The 20,330-nt window shown below is 44.3% G+C and overlaps 2 protein-coding genes across 4 annotated transcripts in view; one reads left to right on the forward strand and one right to left on the reverse strand.

The window, feature by feature from the left end:
• Positions 1-18,823, reverse strand: part of LOC119453783 (coiled-coil domain-containing protein 137) — a 39,827-nt gene extending 21,004 nt beyond the window's left edge. Inside the window, exons 1-2 of one of the 3 annotated variants that reach the window (XM_037715838.2) lie at positions 18,624-18,823; positions 2,508-2,647 (exon numbers count right to left, since the gene is read on the reverse strand). In XM_037715838.2, the coding sequence (XP_037571766.1) occupies positions 2,508-2,647; positions 18,624-18,715 (232 nt within the window). In that variant the 5' untranslated portion in view covers positions 18,716-18,823. Of the gene's footprint in view, positions 1-2,507; positions 2,648-6,481; positions 10,147-14,047; positions 14,203-18,623 lie in introns of those variants that run through there. The other 2 variants (XM_049668504.1, XM_037715837.2) reach the window with 2 other exon arrangements.
• A 240-nt stretch (positions 18,824-19,063) lies between these two features.
• LOC119453784 (intraflagellar transport protein 56) overlaps positions 19,064-20,330 on the forward strand; it is an 85,600-nt gene continuing 84,333 nt past the window's right edge. The window contains exon 1 of the mRNA XM_037715839.2: positions 19,064-19,190. Within this exon, the coding sequence (XP_037571767.1) occupies positions 19,188-19,190 (3 nt within the window). The 5' untranslated portion in view covers positions 19,064-19,187. The remainder of the gene's footprint in view (positions 19,191-20,330) is intronic.

Here is a 20,330-nt window from a genome sequence, read left to right on the forward strand (position 1 = left end):
GAGCGAACGTCACGATGGCGTCGTAGCGTCGTATAGTGTTACAGTAGAACCCCGCTGTTACACTCCCCGGTGCTGCGTTTTCCCGGCTGTTACGTCGTTTTCAGCTGGTCCCGGCACAGCTCCCATAGAACTCACTGCATTGGCAACCCCGCTGTTCCATCGCAACTGTGGGACGTTGCGAACTGTGGGACGTCGCATCATACGTTGCGAACTGCCACCCCGCGCCGGCCCGAGCAGCCATTTTTACTTTTAATGTCACTTGGCTTGGTGGCTTGATGATGGCATTGGCCGCCCAAAGTGCCGGGGGCAACAACTATGACATATTTTAGGTTTCCGCCAGCAAAAGTATGGCCTTTGAGATCCGTATTTGCTATCTAAAGATGGTGCCTATGACGCGTTGTGGCCCTAAAATTGGTTTTGGCTCATAGATGTTCCGTATAAAGTCCAAGGGCGATAACGCAGTCGCCGCGCGCTGTATGCTGTATGTGCGAGTGAAGACGTGCAAGGGGAGCCGACGACCACGTCTAAATCTCTCGCGCGCAAGAAAGAAAAGCAGGGAGGAAGCGCGCCTTGTTCCGTTGCTTGAGGCACCGGCGAGGGAGCGAGGGGGGAGAGATAGCTGGTGGCGTTGTACTGCACTCTTGCATCAACTGCGTACTGCATGGTGGCGCGCAGTTGCGCGGGCCGTATCTTGAAAACGATCTGCGTTGGGGCCGAGTCTAGGCAGTGTAAGTGCGTCGGCGGCTCGTAGCTAGCTTTGTGCGTGCTGTGTGTTCTCGGCGCTCAGTTTGCATTGAAGCGATAGACAACAGCACGAAGGTCACTTCGCTCGCTTCTGCAGCGGTGCTTCCACACACCGCCAGCATTTGACAGCGTGTGTCGGCGCTCATTGAGTGTGATGCGTCACAGCGTCTGCCAGCGCGTCGGCAACATCAACTGGAAAAGGAGTGCCGGCTTTGCGGGCTAGGTCAGCTGCAGCAAGCGGCAGGATCAGGTTTGAATGAAGGGAGGGGTAAGGTCACGCCCGCGGCACAAGATCGCCGGGTCGAGGGATGCAGGCCCGCCTCGCACACGGTCGCATGCACGCACACGTGCGCTCGCTTCGCATTCCGTCGTGGCGAAGAAGGTGCTTCCGGTTGCTGCTCGCGCCAAATTGACAAAATTTGGGGCGAAATCTCTAGATTGTCGGCGGGGACAATTCGTTATTTTGAGGGGGTCTCCCGCTGCCACTTCGTTACATAGAGGTCTCAAATACATGTGCTTCTATGGAGTAACGGCGGCGAATAGAAAAACTTTGTTATATCCAGGAATTCATTATATGGAGGTTCGTTATAAGCAGGTTTAACTGTACAAAAATACACTTGAACGCCTTAACAAAATGACTTTTATAATAAAGGAATTAGCAAATCCTGACCTAATTCTTATCTTTCACTAGTATATTCTGAAAGCCACTACAACTAAGTTGTCTGTATAAAGAAAAAATTTATTGGTTCTCGACAGCTGATTTGTTGCTTTACAAGGAACTCACCCTCTCAATCGCCTGTGGCCTTCTATGTTCCGGACATCTTTGACCTCTGCTCAACCCAACCGCCGCTTTAGTGAGCTTATTGCTGCTTCCCTCATCGAACTGCCCCGACCGTCATGCAGCACTGAAGGCTTTTGTTTTGTGTGAACAGTATGTTTTCATTTGCTTGAAGTCATGCTCCTACTTTACGTGTTGTAGTCTTCTATTTACGCACGGTCATGTAAAGAGACCTCCTGCTGGTAGCGGGTTCATAAAAGTTTAGCCAATTTTATTTTCTGTTTCTTGTGTGCAGTAAATGTCTTGTGCTCAATGTGTACAAATCACTTCGTCCTCTTTCGAAACCTCCGGGGTTTCACCTCAGTGACCCATTCCAAATATATAAAGAACATGCATAACAGTGCCAAGAGAAGAGAAATGCAATTGAGGACAGCAGATATTTAGGAGGGGAGATGAGATAAGAAAATTCGCAGGCATAGGATAGAGCTGGCTGGTGCAAGGCAGGGGTGACTGCAGATCGACAGGAGAGGCACTTTTACTGCAGCAGACATAAACAGCCTGCTAATGATGATGGTACTGTCATAAAGAAGCGATGTGCAGGGAAGTGTTAAACTGAAGAAGCAACTATACCGGATGAATTTAAGAACACTAAACAAAGGTACAAATATGCAGCGGCAACATCGAGTGCGTGGTCGTCTGCTACTGAATTGAACAACACAGCTTACAGTTGGCCAGTATTTGACTGTTGTGTCAGCCATTGTAGGTCAACTGGCAGTAACTGCAACAATTGTGGAACAGTCCTAAATGTGCTGCATAGAACTTGATAGAAAAAAATCTGTCTTTCTGGAAGTGGCTGCAATATTCATGACACAAGTCAGTTTTCATTTTCAACACAGGTCCCCTCACAAGCTAAGGCCCTCTTAGTAAACTCCCTCACAAAAGGCAACTAGGCGTTCAAGCTGGATGACGCCTTTGTAGTGCTCACCTGATATGAGGTTTTTGGATGCCTTTCGCTTCCTCCGCCGCTTCTCAGGCTCCTCGTCATCGTTCATGCCATCGAACAGGACCTTGAAGCTGCGTGGAACCTCCTGTTCAAGGTTCTTTGGGGGCCGGTTTGCACGGGGACTGCAATAAAAGGACAGCACCATAGGCATGTCAAATGCTGGCCTTCAACCAACGAGACCACCCACATTGTGCGATTAAATGAGACTATCTTTCTTGTTACATGACAACCTGCAAACATTAGGATTCCTAAATAGACAAAGACTGAGAAAGGGGCATGACGGGTGAGATTGCACCAGTTTCTTTTAAACTTTGCCCTCGGCAGACACCTTTTGTAGGATACATATGCACTTCATTTCAGGTCATTGACCTCTAGATACAGTATGCAAGCAGCAGCTAACTTGACGCAGGAGAGGCTGGCAAATAAGCAACACATTGTTTCTAGATCACAGTTACTTTTTTGGTGACTTTGCTGTTGCCAACTTCACCTGTTTCAGGTACTTGCCTGTATGAGCTTGCGCAAAGCAAGTACGCCCTCTGGTGTTCTCTCACCATCGAAAGTCTTCCAGCAGATGGTTTGTAGACCAACCAGTGAAAGTCTTGCAAGAACAGAATGTTATTTTTTTTTAACTTGAAGCAGCATTCTAAACACTGTAAAGCCAGTTTAAAGTCATAAACTTCACAGAAGATTTGGAAGTGTTGCCAGGTATAATATCAGAACTTAAAGACCTGGAGATAGGCTAGCACCTGCCTGAAAAACTGAATGACGTAATAGGCACAAGAGTGGAACTGAAACAGAGACGCAACACACTGGAAATTGCCACCTGCAGAATCAGACCTCGACATCCTCTTCGCTCTCCTGTGGAACGCAGACCTCATGGCTCAACTGTAGAGTGTCAAACACTTGTGCCCCCTTCAACACCTCCCCCCACCTTGACTGGTGTCGGATTATGAAAATATGTGGTATTTCTGAACAACAACCAGCTAACAGACCACCAAAGTAATGTGGCACTGAGTTTGTCGATCAAATGGTTTATAGCGAAATTATCCAAAACACGGGCCATGACCGGTGCTGTACTGGAGGACTTCGGACTAACCTTGAGAACCTCGGCTTTCATCAGCAGATTGATATTTGTCCATTTTGCCTTTATTAGAACATGGCTGCACCAGAGCCAATGAGCCTCTACCAGGATTCTACAGAAAATCTTCATTCTTTGAGCTATGGTGCTGAAAACTTGCCACATATATGTAATGTTATGCGCTCATTTTGAATATGAGCTCCATTTATGTGTATTGTTTTCGGTTCCAATTTTGTGAAAGCTTCCTTTAATTTTCTGCAGAGATTTGCAAAATAACAGCTTCTCACATTTTGCTAAACATAGGCTTCTGTATCTATCTTCTCTATCTAAACAATGGCTTCTGTATGATTCAAGGAATGCCATAAGACCAACAATAACCAATAACCTTATTATAAGACCAGCCTTATTGCTCTGCCTACAGTAGAAAAAGCGTTGCAAAATTTTGAAATTGAATTGCGAGAGATTATTCTTCTGGAGCCTAAGCCCTAGGTGACTAGTGTAAGCGTGGCTCATGTGAGGTGAGCCTCCGCTGCAACCAGCATTCCTCATCCTTGTCACAAAACACAACACAAAGGGCGCTACACTGCTCCTCGCAACATTCGCGGTCATAAGGTTAAACAAATTAGTCAACCTGTAACTTTCTTTTTTTTTTGGCAATTCACAACCTTGTTAAAATTGAGAAATGTGGGTACTTTGAAATTAGAACTCAAGATACATCATTTGCATTTCGTATGCGAGAGATAAACTCATACACTGCAACACTGCCACAGTATATGCACCTATGAGAAAAGGTGCACGGACCTGGGATTCCATGATAAAACCGATAGTTTTGGCTACCTATGCATGTTAAACTGAAACTGAACACTGCAGTCCAAACGTGGCATTGTGCGCCTTCTAGTACTTTGGTGAACTTCAGTTTGTGTGTCCAAATTACAACTGAATTCTGTTTTTGTTTAACAGCGGAGCTGTTCAAGCCGGCCGTAAGTCCGTGACGCGTAAACAGAAAATGTGGGCCGATCCTGGCAGTAGTGCAAAAAGGGTTCGAGCGCAATGGCTCATACCTCTGTGAACTAGCGAAGCGAAGCCTGGCCAATTCTAGCTAGGCATGATTGGGGTTACTTAAGCTTAGTCAGTTACGATATCCAATCAATAGGTAATCGACAAATAATCAATAAATTCCAGAAAATGCTGGGGTTGACTTGGTAGTGCTTAGCCTAGCCCAAATACGTTGCAAATACCTTGCAATAGCCAATCAATAGCTAATCGATAATCGATTAAGAATCAATAAATTCCGGCAAATGCTGGGGATGACTTGGTAGTGCTCAGCCTAGCCCAAAAGCCAGGACAAGTGCCCATGAGCTCCGGTGTCTCTTTAGCAGCGCGCCTCCAGTGCAAGCTACGCTAGTTTTTTTTTTTTTTTTCGTGGTATGCCTGTTGTTCACGTACTTTTGCTAATGAGTGTACATCCAACCTCCCGAAGCCCACAATAATTGTTTTCGATTGAAGTAATTTTTCCAACAGCAATTAAGGAATTGAACAGGCTGCTTCATTACACTGCAGCTTCAGCATGTCTTAAAGGGACACTACAGAAAAACTCAGCCTAGACTGATAAAGTATTCGTTAACAACTCCAGTCTCTATAATTTCACAATAGTTTTGAGAACTATAAGAGAAAATGTAGGTTTAAAGTTCTAATTTTTTTTAAATTTCAAACCAAAACCCCAACACCAGTACATCAGTGCAACATCATGGATTTTAAAGTATTTTTTCGTACTTCAGTCAAGTTAAACTTGCTATGCTCAGACTTTGGCTCCGTTGTAATACTACGCAGTCTATTTTTACCAACAGATTAACTAGGCTCTAGCAGACACCGTCAAAATCCATGGCATCACGTCGAGTTGGTGCGAGAACTTCAAGGTGGTGTTGCCACCAGTTTTCTTTTCTAGCTTATCGAGCGTCTTCTCAAGGTGAGAGTGGCGTTTTTTTTTTTTGTGTGTGTTACAGAAGAATAGTTTACTAATAGAAGTCAAATCATTCTACTCTTTAGCATCCCTTTATTTCATATTTTGGGAGGCTTGGTGCTCACAGACATAATATAGTGTCACAGTAATGTTAGTGCATGATCAATGTGCTAGCTCTGCATTATTTCTTTTCACGATACACCTGATGTATGTTTCCTAGCTACTCCTGCAGTAAGAATGTCTTCCACTGCTCAGCAGAATTTTATTAAGACGAAAGCCTTACATGTCTCATCGTTCAGTCGACCTTCAACGTCCTTGAGCGAAATCGTACATGACGACGACTCGGTGTAGTAATTCACTTGGACCGCCCCGGCATCGTGTCTTACCTATATACAAACGCTCACCTAACAATTTTGATGGTGCCTGGGTCACCGTCACGATCGTGTTAAGATAAATTCAGCCACTCAAACCCACGACCTTCGGTGGGAGTCGAACCCTCAAGCTTATGTGCGAGTCGACCTCACCACCTTTGGCATTGAAGCAAAGTTAATTAAAGCACAGTTAATTATTATAAAGTTAAGGGACTCGAGCTCATTGGTGTTAATCCAGTCAGTTAATTAAGATAGCGTCAATTAAGGTACTCAAGCACGCAATCCTTGGTTGGAAAAAAACAAGTAATAAGAAGTGACAAGGCATTCGAATGAGAATGTCAAGCAATTTGATTAATGTCTCTTGAGCGTGCAGGCCTTCACCGTCTTAGGCATATGTTAAACTGTCAATTTTATTTTTTCACTCCCACAATAATGCTGGGTGGGCTCAAAGTATTACTAAATGAAATGAGTCATGAAGACTGGTCACATGTTTTTGTTTCAGTCATGACGGAGTTGACTTTATATTATAGTGAACAAAACACAACCAAAGTCAAAACCATGATTTATTGCAAGAAGGCACACAGTATAAATTTTAACAGCTTCATATTAGCACTGTTACAAGCAACGAACTCCTGCAGTAGGTCAGTACCACTACAGAAACACCTAACACAACTCTCAAGTTGGGAAACTCTCGTCTCAAGAGATTTTTGTACTTTATCAGTAACCATATAATGAGACTAAAAATCGGTGAGAAAGTTTGGTTGGATATGATGACAGCAATGAATGATAAGAAAGTCTGCAAGGCACATTAGTGACACCTCACCACTATATGACTAGATTTCCTGCCTTCATCAGTATTACAGCCAAGTGCACTTCACACTTTCTATTATTGGACCCACACAGGAAATATCTGCTGACACATTAGTAGCAGCGTCATGAAGGAAGATGAGTACACAAAGATTGGAAAATGTTTGAATTAAGTTGTATGATGAAGGAGTCCGAACCAGTACAAGCCACATACACAGCTGCATTTTTGATAACATCAGAGTGAAATGCAAGAAATGAGTGGTGTTTATTTCTACAACACAAGAAAGCGGAGCAAGTGAAAGTGAAATCTGCTGCAACACTGTTGCACCACTACATATTGTAGAAAAAATTCTGCAATGGACTTTCTAAGCTGCCATCATTTCGCCCATGCATAATTAAGCCCGTTCCTGTTTCAACGGACTTCCTATCCGGACTCCAACAGACTTCATATCCTGTCCCCAAATAAATGTTGTCCATCTTGCTTGCATTTCATTCTTTAAATGCTGTGCGCTCGCTACTTTTCTGTCAAGAATACTATGTCACGCTTATCTGATAACGCTTGCCCAGTTCACGACCTGGAAGTAATGGGCACGCAGTAATGAAAGTAAAGCAGGCATGATAGACAAGAACGACTGTTTGGAGAAAAGTCCCGAAGGGTTCCTAACTTTTCTTAAGTGTAGACGAGAAAGCCAGACAGGCTGGTGGTCAGCTGGGCTGCGTGTGGTGTGAAGCGAATGGGAATGATGCCCGCACAAAACTGATCTTTACTACAGACCAGTGCAAGAAGAAAATGAATGCAAAGCCACATTCCAGGAGAAAAAAAGACACCATATGTCAGCTAGCACTACTATCCGTGCAAGTTATAGGAAGGGAGCGCGAGACATTTGCAGATATTTATCAGCTTGTTTCTTCTTTGTCAAGGCATGAGGTACCGCAATGAATTGTCTATCAGCTTCTCTGGAGGGTGCTTAAAGCCTTCATTTATAAAATAACAAGTGTGCCTGAATGTTCAACGCTCCGAGATTTTAGAGCCTGCTTCAGATCACCCAATGTTTTGAAAACACCATCAGTGTCTTCATGCTGCCTCAATCTCGAGTATTAATCGCGTAGCACTTCAGTCATTTTGAAGTAGGGAAGAGTTGACAACCTTGATGCTGTAACAAAGAAATAATGTTTCTGCGTATTCTATATCTTTCATAAATACATGACAGTCATCTGCTTCTCCCAGAATGCTGGGCCACTTCTGCTACTTCCTCAGTAACCCCTCGCTTTTGTTTCAGCAAAGGCACATGCCATTTATAGACCACGTTAACCCACACAGGATGCAACTCTCATCGGAGATGTCTGAGCACCACACACTTATGTACAGATAGCTCTAAACTGGACCTCTTCACAGAACGTTAAATGGTAGAGACAGTCGCAGTGCGCACGATTGACCCGCTGCCATTCACACAATTGTTTTTCCGAAAGAGCCTGAGTGCACCATTTCATAATGGTATTGAATCACTTATCAGGACAACTGAATCAAGTCTTGGCAAAGTTGGTCAGGACCACGCATATAGCAAGCATTTCTTTCGCTACCGGAAGCAAAGAGCGCGGGACGGGCTGCTCAAATATGCAATATTCCCTTATCTTGGGGATCACACGCTCTATATCTCCACGCATAGACACTATGTCATCCACTGTCAGCACACTGCCACTCCCATGCAGTCCCAGAAGCCGTGAAACATTCGGTGGAAGGCCCATTTCAAGAAAAATGTCTTCAACTGCTACGTCCGTGTCGCCCGTCTTGCAGCTGTCGTCGTAGGAAGGCAGCTCATCTTCACAGTTGTGCGCCTGTGCAAACTGTCTCGTCGATTCCGGGTCCATGGGAGGGCACACAAAAATTGTGGCACTATGAGAGGAGAGCGACGTCACCACTTGGCCAGTGTCCGAAAGCTCTTTCAGTTCGGAGCGAGAGTCGGTCGGACAGTGATCGCAGTCGCTGACACATTCCGCAGAACTGCGCACTAATGGTGCACCTCTTCCACGCGCACAATGGCCAGAGCAAAGGCGATGCAGGTGCCGGTAGACAAACCTGGTCCAAGTCAGGCAGATATCAGAGACAGTGTTGCGCGACACGCGAAACCGGAAGGCCAAGTCTCGCACGTTCAGCCCCAGACGGTACCGAACGAGGAGCAAGAACAGCTCGTCACGGTCAGAGAGGGACCTTCTGGTCCGCGGTGTCGCGTGCCTTCCGACTGCGTCGCCAGGCAGCCGCTGGTAGAGATCCTCAAAAGCGGCATAATCAGGAAGGCCGGTGTAGAAGTGCACGTCCGTCTGGCTGTGCCGAAAGCTCTCGATCGAGAACTGCCACTTCTCCAGCTTCCGGCACTTGTGCTCGAGCAGCTCCACAGTCCTTGCTAACTTGTACTTGTCCTTTTTTGCATCCTTTGCCTCCTGCCTGTACCACTCCATTGCACGGTTCATCCGTTCAATCTCCCTTTCCAGCTGTGAGACGCCTTTCTGAAGCTCCTCCGAATCGGAAGACTGCTCCCTGTTGCTGGGCTGAGCATTCCCCGAGAGGGCAGTGCCTGGCATAGCCTGGCTCGCACGATCTGGTAACTCGGGGGGAACCTCTGTGCCCGTTTCTGAGAGCATATCGAAGACAGTGTCATCTGGAAGAATTTCCGTGCCATCTTCTGAATTAATAGGCGTGTCGGTGTCTGTAATAGCACCCGTGCTTTCATCCGTGTCGGAATCAGACTCGTGGCCACCGGACGCTATGACTTGTACACTACAGTGGGACAGTGCTGTTGACAGTGCTGCTGGTGAATCGGTATCTTGGTTCGACACCTCAGATGGCTCGCCGCAGGACGTGCGGTCAGGATCCACACCTACTTCCTTCTCCAGTCTATTCACGGACGTGGGCTTGCAGTACGTGTGCACGGGGTCTACAGTTACTCTCTCCTCATTGTCGTCTTCACATTTCTCAACTTCATCTTCGCATCTCACCTCAACAACGGTGGAGTTTACGTTGGGAGCCGACTCGTCACCGCGGCACGCTCCAGCGTCCATCACGACTTTGGTAAATGGCCAGGTGTGACCGAGCAATGGCCGAACAAGATGGACGTCAGTGGTACGTGGGACGGTCGCAATGAGAGAAGCTGCGTCGAGAACAGGGCGAAGGCGCCTGGCAGCGCCTTTTTTGGGCACCCTACCAGCGAAGATATGGGGCACAATGCCATCCTTGAGGTAGCGCTTGCCATTCACGTAGCCGCGATAGTAGTCGTCCTCCTCGAAGTGCCTTGAACACACTTTCGTGGCTCGGTGGAAGCGGATATCTCGGTCCTCGTCCTTCGATATGGCATCCAGCCACTTCTGCAGCAGATCCTTGTTTCCATAAGGCAAGCGGAAAAACGAAACCTGCGCAAGATACAGTTTACTGTCACAAAAATGCCTGGTTTCATCAGCCGAGTGCCAGGCTAAACTCATTCTTAATGAAAGTGCAAAATGAGAAAAGGCAGCGAGGACAAGACAGAAGAGGGGATGAGGGCTCACTCAGACCTGAAGTTTACTAGAGCAATCATGTGACGTATACAGGGTGTTTCACTTGGCCCAAAGTTTAAAAATATGCAAATGCTACATAGCTGGACAGAACCAAGGTTGCCGTCGCTTGGTGATACTCAGATAATTTTTTGCATTCCATCTGATTAGATAATTAGTCTTAATTAATCAGCTTCTCTATTATTATTAGATCAAAAGTGTCAATGAGAAAATTGTAGAGCACGAAAAAGTCACAATGCAGCTTTCTGTTGCTTAATACATACTACCTAAAAGTGAAATAGCCCGCGAATACACGCAAAATTGCCGTGCGACTGGCCGTTCGAGGCACTTTGCCTGTATTCGCAGGCATCTTTTATGCTCGGAAAAACACTTTTATGTAGCATGTATTGAAGAATAGAAAGCTGTATCGGGAGTTTCTCAAGTTGTGCTACAATTTTCTCATTGACACTTAAGTTGATTATTAAGACTAATTATGTAATTAGGTCGAATGCAAAAAGTAATCCGAGTACCTCCAAGCGACGGCAAGCAACATTACCTTGGTTCTGTCCGGCTACATAGCATTTGCATATTGTTAAACTTTGGCACAAGTTAAGCAAAACACCCTGTATACATGTCAGAATAATACCGGGCAGGTAACAAAGACCACATCTTTAACCCCTTCCCTGCCACGGTACTATCCTGAAATTTGACCAGCAACAGAAATTTTTCTTACTGCGAAATTCTTTACAAATGCCTATGTAGGCAATGCTGTGTGTGTTGATTAACGCCATTTCAATCGATTATTTGCAAAAGTCGGGCCTAACAGTGCTATACAAAAACTAAATGTGTCACCGATGAGAAAATTAAAAGTATCTTTGGCGAGCTGAGCTTGTCATTGGCTGTTTTTACCAGAAACTTGCGGACAAACCCAGCTCGTCCATGGCATTGAAAGGGTTAAACTAGCAGTGTACCAGATTCACCAGAGCAAGCGTGAACGCAGAATTGCAATCAATTGCCAGACAGACATTGCACCTCTCTTTCTGAGGGCATGACAAACGGCTGACTGACGCACACATAACTGTGTGCCACGTGATAGGCCTGCATTGCAAGCTCTGTACTTTCATTGCGAACAGAAACCAACTCGCCCAACTTGCTGTATTACTGCTAAGCCCATTCTGTCTATCACACAGCAATTTCTTTGACTAAAGGGACAAAAAGAAAATTATGTTGAACCACAGGAGCAAATTACCCATCTATAATATAAAAAAAAAAGACACTGTTACCGTGAGAGGATTTACAAGCCAGAAAAGACGCAAAAAACAAAGAAAGAAAAGGGTGGCAAGAGTGCCATGGAGTCCATGCACCAGCTCGCAGTGACGAATTTTGACAGCACCTGCTTAGGCTTAGTTCATTTGTTATCTGCGAAGATGGCCTTCACCGAGCAGGACTTGTTGGAGGCCTAGTACAGGTTCACCCTGTGTAGAAATGGCACTTAACAAAACGACACATAGTGGGAGAAGATAGGAGAGGTACCACTAACAACCTTATTTCCTGAGGGTGGTGCAAGACATTATCCCAGCCTTGTACTTAATAGCGCATAAAAAGGGACGAGGCACAGATGGACGACGCGGACACAGCGCTGTGTCCACGTCGTCCATCTGTGCCTCGTCCCTTTTTATGCGCTATTAAGTACAAGACATAGAATACCAACTCGCCCAATCTTACGCTCTTTCAAATTATCCCAGCACTGCGCGTCTGAGCCCGAGAAAGAAGAAGTAGAGTGGGGTGCGTGAGCTCGGCTGTGCTTTGCGTCGGCAGGCCCTTCCCTGCGACTTCCTCCCGTACCTCGTTTCACTCTAAATAAACATCCTTCGTAACATCTTATCCTGTGGCCCGCCAGCACACTACGCCAACGCTAAAGACACTCGTCACATAACATTGAAAGCATTCCGGAGATATCGCATATATCAGATTCAAACAGGGATGTCAATGTGTCACTTACACATCTGTGTTCTTTCTGCTTTATGAAAAATGTTCCTAGCATCTAACATGCAAGAGTGTCCCTGCTCTATTCAAAAATTCAAAGTTCACACAGCCGTCGTTCACACCCACACGAGACTTGTACACTTAAATGAACGCTGTCTTTATTCTTAGCATTAGTTGAATGTTTCTTAGCAAATGTGTAAGTGACACATTGATATCTCAGTGTGCATCTGAGATCCAGTATATCGGTAATGTTTTCAATGTTATGCGCCGAGTGTCCTGATCAAATGGAGAGTGCACTTGCGCACATGGCGGTGGGTGCATATGAAGTCTTGCACCACCTGTAGAAAATAAAGTTCTTAGTGGCACCTGTACTCTCTTCTACTACTATGTGGTGTCTTGTTTAGCGCTATTTCTATGGACTTTGTTGTATTCTGAAGGAGCCAAACAGTGAACTTAGAAAGTGTCAAGGACATTCAGTGAGCCACAATAGCTCGAATATGAGCGAATAATAATTAACATGCTATATCAGTTTGTAAATCGTAGAATTATCATTCAAGACCACTCCATTCATTTCCCAAGAAAATGGTATCAGTAATGACTAGGTACAAGATCCAACTTTCCTTCTAATTCTGTGCTGAAACAGTTGTGCCAATGACAGCATAGACCTCATAACATTTTTTCATACTGGGACCATTCCATTGTGGTAAATGCCGTTTTCACTTGCATTCTGCACTTCCACTTTGGTTAATGCAGCACTCTGCCTACATGACCAGCAAGATTGGCCAGTCATAAGCAATGGATGGCAACAGAGGAATATAAACAAGCAGAACGAATAATTCCATTACTCCAGCAAAGTTGTATTTTCCCATATTTTTGTCTGCTAGGTCTATATGCACCAAAACAAGCCTTAAGGTACCATCTTCTAAGTCCTTAACGTTTTGTTGCAATTAAATGTGGCTGAACACGGAATGTTACAGGAGGCAAGCTTTAAACAAGACGTTTTGTCAAAACGTTGAGTTCAGCATTAGTCTGACCACTATTATGTGTTCCACCACAGGTAATTCCTTCAGGGCTCCATCTACCTGTGGACTTGTTTCTTGTTTGAATTAATATTTTGCATTAGCTACACTGCACTCCGAGTTAGAACAAAGCCGAAAGCTCTGGTTTAATTCCAGACAATGTGCCCACTCATATTTTTTTTAAGGTGAACAAAAGTAAGCAGGGCTAAAAGAGGAGGTGGGAAAAGGGGTGAGGGTGGGGTGAGGAGCAGCATAGTGAGAAAATTGGAACCACAGTGGTGGGAAAGCACATTCTCCCACACATTAGTGGCAAAGATTTACCCAAGATAGTTTGCAACTAATTACCCAAGATAGTCCGCAACTAATTTCAATGGGCGTATTTTTCCATCTATAAAATTTTCTTTATCCTTCCGTAAAATGTTCTTTACAAATGACACGGGTTAATCGGCTAAATCTTAGAATTGCCGCATTTGCTATTCCGGTTATGACAAGCACGCGCGCGCACGCACGAGCACAGAAACTTTAGTCTCGCAAGAATTTGCACTCAGCTCAACGTTATGAGCGTTCGCCGCGAATCGTAGACGAGTTCGAGTGAACACAAGACGGTCGCAAACTTTTTTTTTTCAACAAGTACGCTGGAGAAAATAGCTAGTGAAATGTCACAGATTCCGGCTGAATCTCCTCTCGCGACTGCGGGCATGATCACAAAAGCGAAACAACGCACAAACGTGGCCAGGCAAAGGCGCGAGATACAAAATAAGGACACGCAAGCTTACCTTGCTTCGATGTTTGTATGCGGAGTCCACGCGTTGCTTCTGTCGACACGACGGCACGCAACAGTATTTTCCCATAGTCAAAACATGGTGCGAATGCGCGCCAACGACATTCAACGTCGACTTCCCAACATGGCGCTTTTAACTGCGTAATGTCAGGCCCCGGAAACTCTCGAGTTCACCAAATGGCCACAGAGGGCGAAAAATCAACCGCGGCGCGTTCCAGCATAAGCGCGCAAGTGGAGCTACTGTAATTTGGTCGAATACTTTAGTTTGTATTTTTTCTGCTAGGGGCGCTCAACACGACTCAATATTTGAGCTATTAAAGTACATATAATAACCGACAGACACAGTTACAGTGTCATTTTCTTACAAAATAAGCAGTCTATTGTTTTTACTGGACTTCTGTTATTAAAGTCCGTGCTTTGTTACTTGAATAAAGGTTTTGAGGCCTCACTGACATGTGATCAGCGGCAGCCCACTGGTATCGATTGCAGTTCGTGCTGTTTATCGATTCAAATTGTACGGCGGTTATATTTGCGAACGGGGTGGTCGTTTCCTTTGAGCAGCACCACGCAGGTTCATTTTAATTAGATATCAATAATACCTCAGCCAGTTTATGCGTCCAACATTCGATAGCTGCCACCAAGCGAACGTGTTTAAAGACGGTGAACTTATCAGCTGCGGCGTTTCACTGGCGGCTGCGTGCACGGCTTCCGCCGTTTGTGATCTGCCGCGTCTGGCCGCGTTGCGTCTGGTTGCTCGAAAAAACGTGCTGGCCAGCACGAAAATTCATCGCTGGAACCGAGCACAGTCTGCTTGAAGACTACCCACGAAAGCGGATTAACCTTGCAGCCCCTGGGCTTGTGCGCCGGTGAGTAAAAAAGCAGTGTTTCGCATTTTCAACTTTCAATTTCTTTGCGTGCGAGGCGGACAAAGCAGATTCCTGTCGACATTTCTTAGAAGTAGAAAATAGTAATAATTATAAAGTTATTGCCCTTCCAAAGCAATTGAAACGAGGCTCTTGCTACTTTGCCAAGTTGCTAAAATTGCTAACATGAGTACAGCATAAATAATAAAGTTTTGCCTGTTTCTGCATAAATGATACACCGCGATAAATTCACTGCACATTAGTGACAAGTGTAGTTCCGGTGATACAGTTAGATTAACTGCATTTGAGACATAAGATGACTGTGTTTATTACTAGTATCTGGCAGAAATTGTAATTTAATCGAGACTTGACTAAGCACAGCCCACACAAGGACACCACTGAAAGAAATGCACACTCAAAACAGTGTTGTGTGTGTGTGTTTGTGCGTTTGTCTGTCATGGAGCGTTTCCTGCACTGTTCTGTCATACATGAATCACAAACTCACGCACACTTCCACCATAGTAATTTAGGCTCTTTTTTCTTTCGACTCCAGCCTCCAAGACGCTGCTCATATTTGGACTCATCCCTTTGGACTCTATTGTCTCTGGACATAGAAGTCAACCGTGAACGTGTCTCCACTGGAAGTAACATCAAGGGCCAGAATCCTCACAGGGTATGTTTCTGAACACTTCAACTAGAACCGTGATTTTTCTTCATTTATGGGACTAACTTTTGTTTCACCATTTTTTGCTTGCATGTGTGTCATGGCTTTGTCATTTCTCTTTTCAGGAAGACGGACAAAAGAGAGATTATTGGTCTGCAAGCTGCCCACGCTAAGCCACAAGATGCTCAACTGTCACCACAATGACAACAGGTCCTCTTGAACTACGTGCCTCACTATGAAATGTTTAGAAGTTTACCAGATAGAGAGGTGTGAGCCCTATTAGGAAAACAGCAGTCTACAGTTTTGTATCATACTGAGCGGGAATTAGAAATTTGACATACAAGCTTAGTTGCTTTTAAGGGCGCTTTATGACAATCGGAGAAGTAACATGTTGAGTCCCAACTTGTTTCTTTTGCAGTCATTATAGCCATGACGACCAGAACAGAAACAATGTAGCAAGCTCCTACTTGCTAATGCACAAACTCTGTCATCTGCTCTTTGCAAATCAATTTGACGGGCATTAGTACCATGAAGTATCACATGCTCCCTCACAACGATAATTTGTTACATGAAAATGCAAAGAATTTTAAAATGATCAAAAGCGCTTAATGCAATTTTAAGGAAATGACACTTCATGTTGACTGAAACTCATTTTATTTTTTGCTTAAAGTACCCTCAGGGCCAGGGTCATTAAAGAGGGGAGTGGTTACAAAGTAGTAGAGTAAAACAAACAAGTGCATTGAGTTCTTGTAACATAATGATTCTCCTGATTATACAATGTTAGCTAATGTTTTGCAAAAAAGTTTGTTATCTGTGATGGCTACGATACTTGGTGGTTCCATTTCTAAGATGTACGGGGCATGAAAGAAAGACTTCGTGTTACATGAATCAATTCCGACTTTACTGCGATGATCGACGCAGTTTGAAATGCACTGAGGCCGCAGTATGAATCGTCATGAAGTGTGGTGTGATAGAAAATTTTATGAAATAGCAAACGATGGCCGACTTTACGGTGATTAGCTAGTGGAATGAGTGCTAGGCCAGTTTACATTGAAGTTATACTCGCAGTACGGTTATAATTAGAAATAATGAAACGAGTATAGTCATTTTGTACTCGTTCAAGTGAAGTAATAAGATTAACGCGACTGGGATCTCGTATTGCAGATGCATATTCAAGTTTCCAGCGAATTAGTCTTGTAAAGCTGTCGTTCTAAAGTAGACGGTGATTTGGAAAAGTTACGCCATAAGTACCCGAGCATGTGATTAGCACTGCTAATGACGTACTCTATATTATTGGTCCAATTTAAGTTATTTATATGACATGACAAAATCTAAGGGAAAGTTAGCATGGCAAGTGCTAGGATTAGAATTAGATCTGGAAATGCGCATGATTTTACATTTGCTTACTACAAGAGGCTCATATACAGTTTGCATGAAATCAATAACTAGGCTAGTACTGCACCATAAGAGATAGCTAGAAAAGGCAAGCTCACACAACCGGCCAGCCTATTTCACACTTCACAAACTTGAGAAATCACTAAAAGCAAATTTTCTTTCTCTTCAAACAGCAGATGACAAAACCTGCGCACGGTGTGCTCCCAAAAATATTTTGAAATGTACTCGTAGAATAAGTTCAGCTTAACATTCAGCTAATCAACAGTGAACAAGCAAGGGAAACCTCAGCGTGGGAACTGTTCTTCGTCTCGGCCCTCACAAATATGTTTGCTTGGTGAAACGCTGGCTCCAAGCTGAGGCTTCTCTTGGTCACCTGTTACTCAACTGAAGTGTTCATCTCCTTGCAACCTCTTTGCTGTGTTTGAATACATATACCGAGATTATTTTTCACCATGAAACCACAAATTACATTTTCCAAGGATCTGTGAGCATTAATTGGGCTTGCTTATATGTTGATTTAGTGCCCTTGTTTATTCACACAATATTTCCAGAAGTCCTTGTAAGCACTGCTGTCTCCATAACGTTCCTTGGTTTCCTTACAAGTACTCTACTTGTGTCAAAGCCTTTGCTGCCGCACCTGAGCACTAAATGTGCAGTAGAAAAATATCAACAGCAGGAAATGTGATGTAAAATTTAGCATAACGCCCCCCTCCTACACTTCGTGCCTCTCGCCAATGTGTTATGAGAGCTATGAGACATTGCAGCTCGAGCTTATCTTGCTGACAGTACATTTTTGCCGAGAAATTTTTCGTGTTCCTTTCTTTAATCTAGCTGAAATCGTCGAACGCAGAGAATCTGTGTTTCTGTATGTTGTAAACTCAGTGACGGACAACATTAAGTCCACCTGAGCTGTACGAAAATTGTGATCATGTACTGCCTCATTCACCATTGACAATAAACAATGTGAGCTTACTTGTTTGAAGTGTTTTATTGCCAGTTGAGGCCTTTCGGTCACCTGGCGACATAATGAAGATATCTGTAGTCATGTTAGAGTACAGTACACACGAATACCTCCCCGAAAGCGGTAACAAAACGCCCCAAACCAGCGAGCGAGCAGCGCGACCAGCCCTACGAACCGCTACCGTAGCGGCCATATTGCTCACTACCTAATGATGATGATATTAGTTTCGATTCTGCCAGCGCCATCTCTCGGTCGCATACTTTAGTTTACAACGCCACCGCTACGCTTATTTTCGTTGCACTGTGGAAGGTACAGTTTCCCTTCTCTAAGTTTGTATGGGTGTTCTGTGGTAATGTCGGATCCCATGTGGGGTTCCTTCGAGATTCGGCAGGTGGCGCGACCTGTAGAACGACGGGGCTAGAGACATGCTACCACTACCACCTCGCTTCGAGGGGTAGTACGATCATATGCTCATCAATCCATAGTCCGGAAAGAAAAACAAAAATACAAGAAAATCGCAAGTACCGAAAAGACATACATTACATCTGGCGCAGCTAATCCCGCCTTGGTTGTGATAGATGCTGACACGGAAATGAAAACCATTACAGTGACACGCTCTTCAAAATACAGCTACTGCACGCATACAAACGATAGACGCGACTGGATGATTTCGAACAGCACAACTCACTCGTCTTGCTTCGGCGCACCGGCATCCTTTCGAAAGGGATCAACTGACTTCAACTTTTTATGTCGGCGACTCTTCGGGATTTTGCGCCCCATTTTGCAGGACACACGAATTCGGCAGTTGATAGAGATGAAGCGAGAACCGCGAATACCACGTGGAAGTGACTGCGTTGATGAAGCACAAGCACTGCTGTAGCAGTGAATGTAAACAACAAGCCGAGGCGCAATGTCGTACTCGGTCTCATGCTAATTTTTATACCCAAATTTGCAGACAAGCTCTCAAAAAAAAACAAGTGAATAAAAATTTGTCATTGCGTATGAAATTGACGTAATTATTATTTGCACGACTGAACGTAAATACTGTGACGGCTTGGTCACGTGATTTGCGGTTTGCCCGTCGTCTGCTACCATGGCGACTACGTGCGTATAGAGTACACACACACGCGAAGACTGTTGCTTCGTGCGTTCCTCGCAAAACGTTCACGAGAAGTTGGCCTCACCGAGAAAAACTACGTAGTGTACGAGAACGTTGAACACACTTCTGTGTGACCTAGCGAGAACCTCAAAAATGGTGAGTAAGTGCGTCGGTTGCTTTTAGTTTTGTAGGATGTGGGTGGCGGTTTGAACCACCGCACACATTCTACCACTTCAGATACGTGGAATTCGCGTTATTACGCTGTGATATTCGTTACTCCAGCTAAGTTTACGAAACAAGAAATATTGGCGAAAAGGTCGCTAAACGTTCACGAGTGACATGGTATGGTTGCAGCTTTGAATTTGTACAATTGCAACACGCATCTCCATTTGACCTCCTTTTTTATTCGGATAACTTAGCTTGCCTGGTTATATTTTGTGGGGGTAACGCAGGAAAATCCGGAAAGCCGAAATTAAATATAGTATGGTAGTCCTGTTAACGTAAATATTTATAGCTTTAAAAATTATCCAGATCACCCGAAAAAGAAAAAAATAACAGTCTACAGTTAACTTTTTATGCAAAAAGCTTCGTGTTCAAAGTCAGAAAAGTTCCTTTGCTGGTCGGCCTAAAAATATATGCGATATGTCGTTATAGCCCTACGTGTCTGCTATGCAGGTGTAAATTTTGCTACAAAAAGGTATTTTTTAAAACGCGAGAGGTTATTTTTCGAAATGGTATTTGACGTGTATCGCGCAGACAGCATAAATATAGGAAGTCTTGCCGTCTAGCAAGGAGACATTGCTGATAAAATGAGCCGGAGAAATTATTCAACAAACTGTGACTGGCTTTCTTTTTGTCAGAATTAGCAAGACAAGTGACGTCCAGCTCGGCAGCCTCATCTCATATTCATTTTTTTTTCTTTCCATGGATACGAAACGTGAACAACTTCTCAGCACATCAGGCTAAATAATGCACATATGAATCTTATATTCGAGCGTTGCAGGCTATCGAACAGCAGCTATACGCAACATCAGAAGAATTTGTTCACGTGTCTATAGGCCTTGTAATTGTGAAGGTGTTTTCCGCTTGGATCGGCTGATGACAGTCGTTGGGTTCCAGGGAGCCGGGCACAAAGTGCTACTCTTAAATTAGATCAAACATTTACCGATTCCAGCGTGACATAACCTTTAAAATGCTTTGCGTGAGCGATATAAGCGCTCCTCTTGTGTTTATACTTGCTACTTAGGTGCAAATATCTTTATTTAAAAACTTCATGAAACGTGCCTTTCAACTCTG

Source organism: Dermacentor silvarum, chromosome 5 (genome assembly GCF_013339745.2).
Source record: "Dermacentor silvarum isolate Dsil-2018 chromosome 5, BIME_Dsil_1.4, whole genome shotgun sequence".
In the NCBI taxonomy this organism is placed as follows: Eukaryota; Metazoa; Arthropoda; class Arachnida; order Ixodida; family Ixodidae; genus Dermacentor; species Dermacentor silvarum.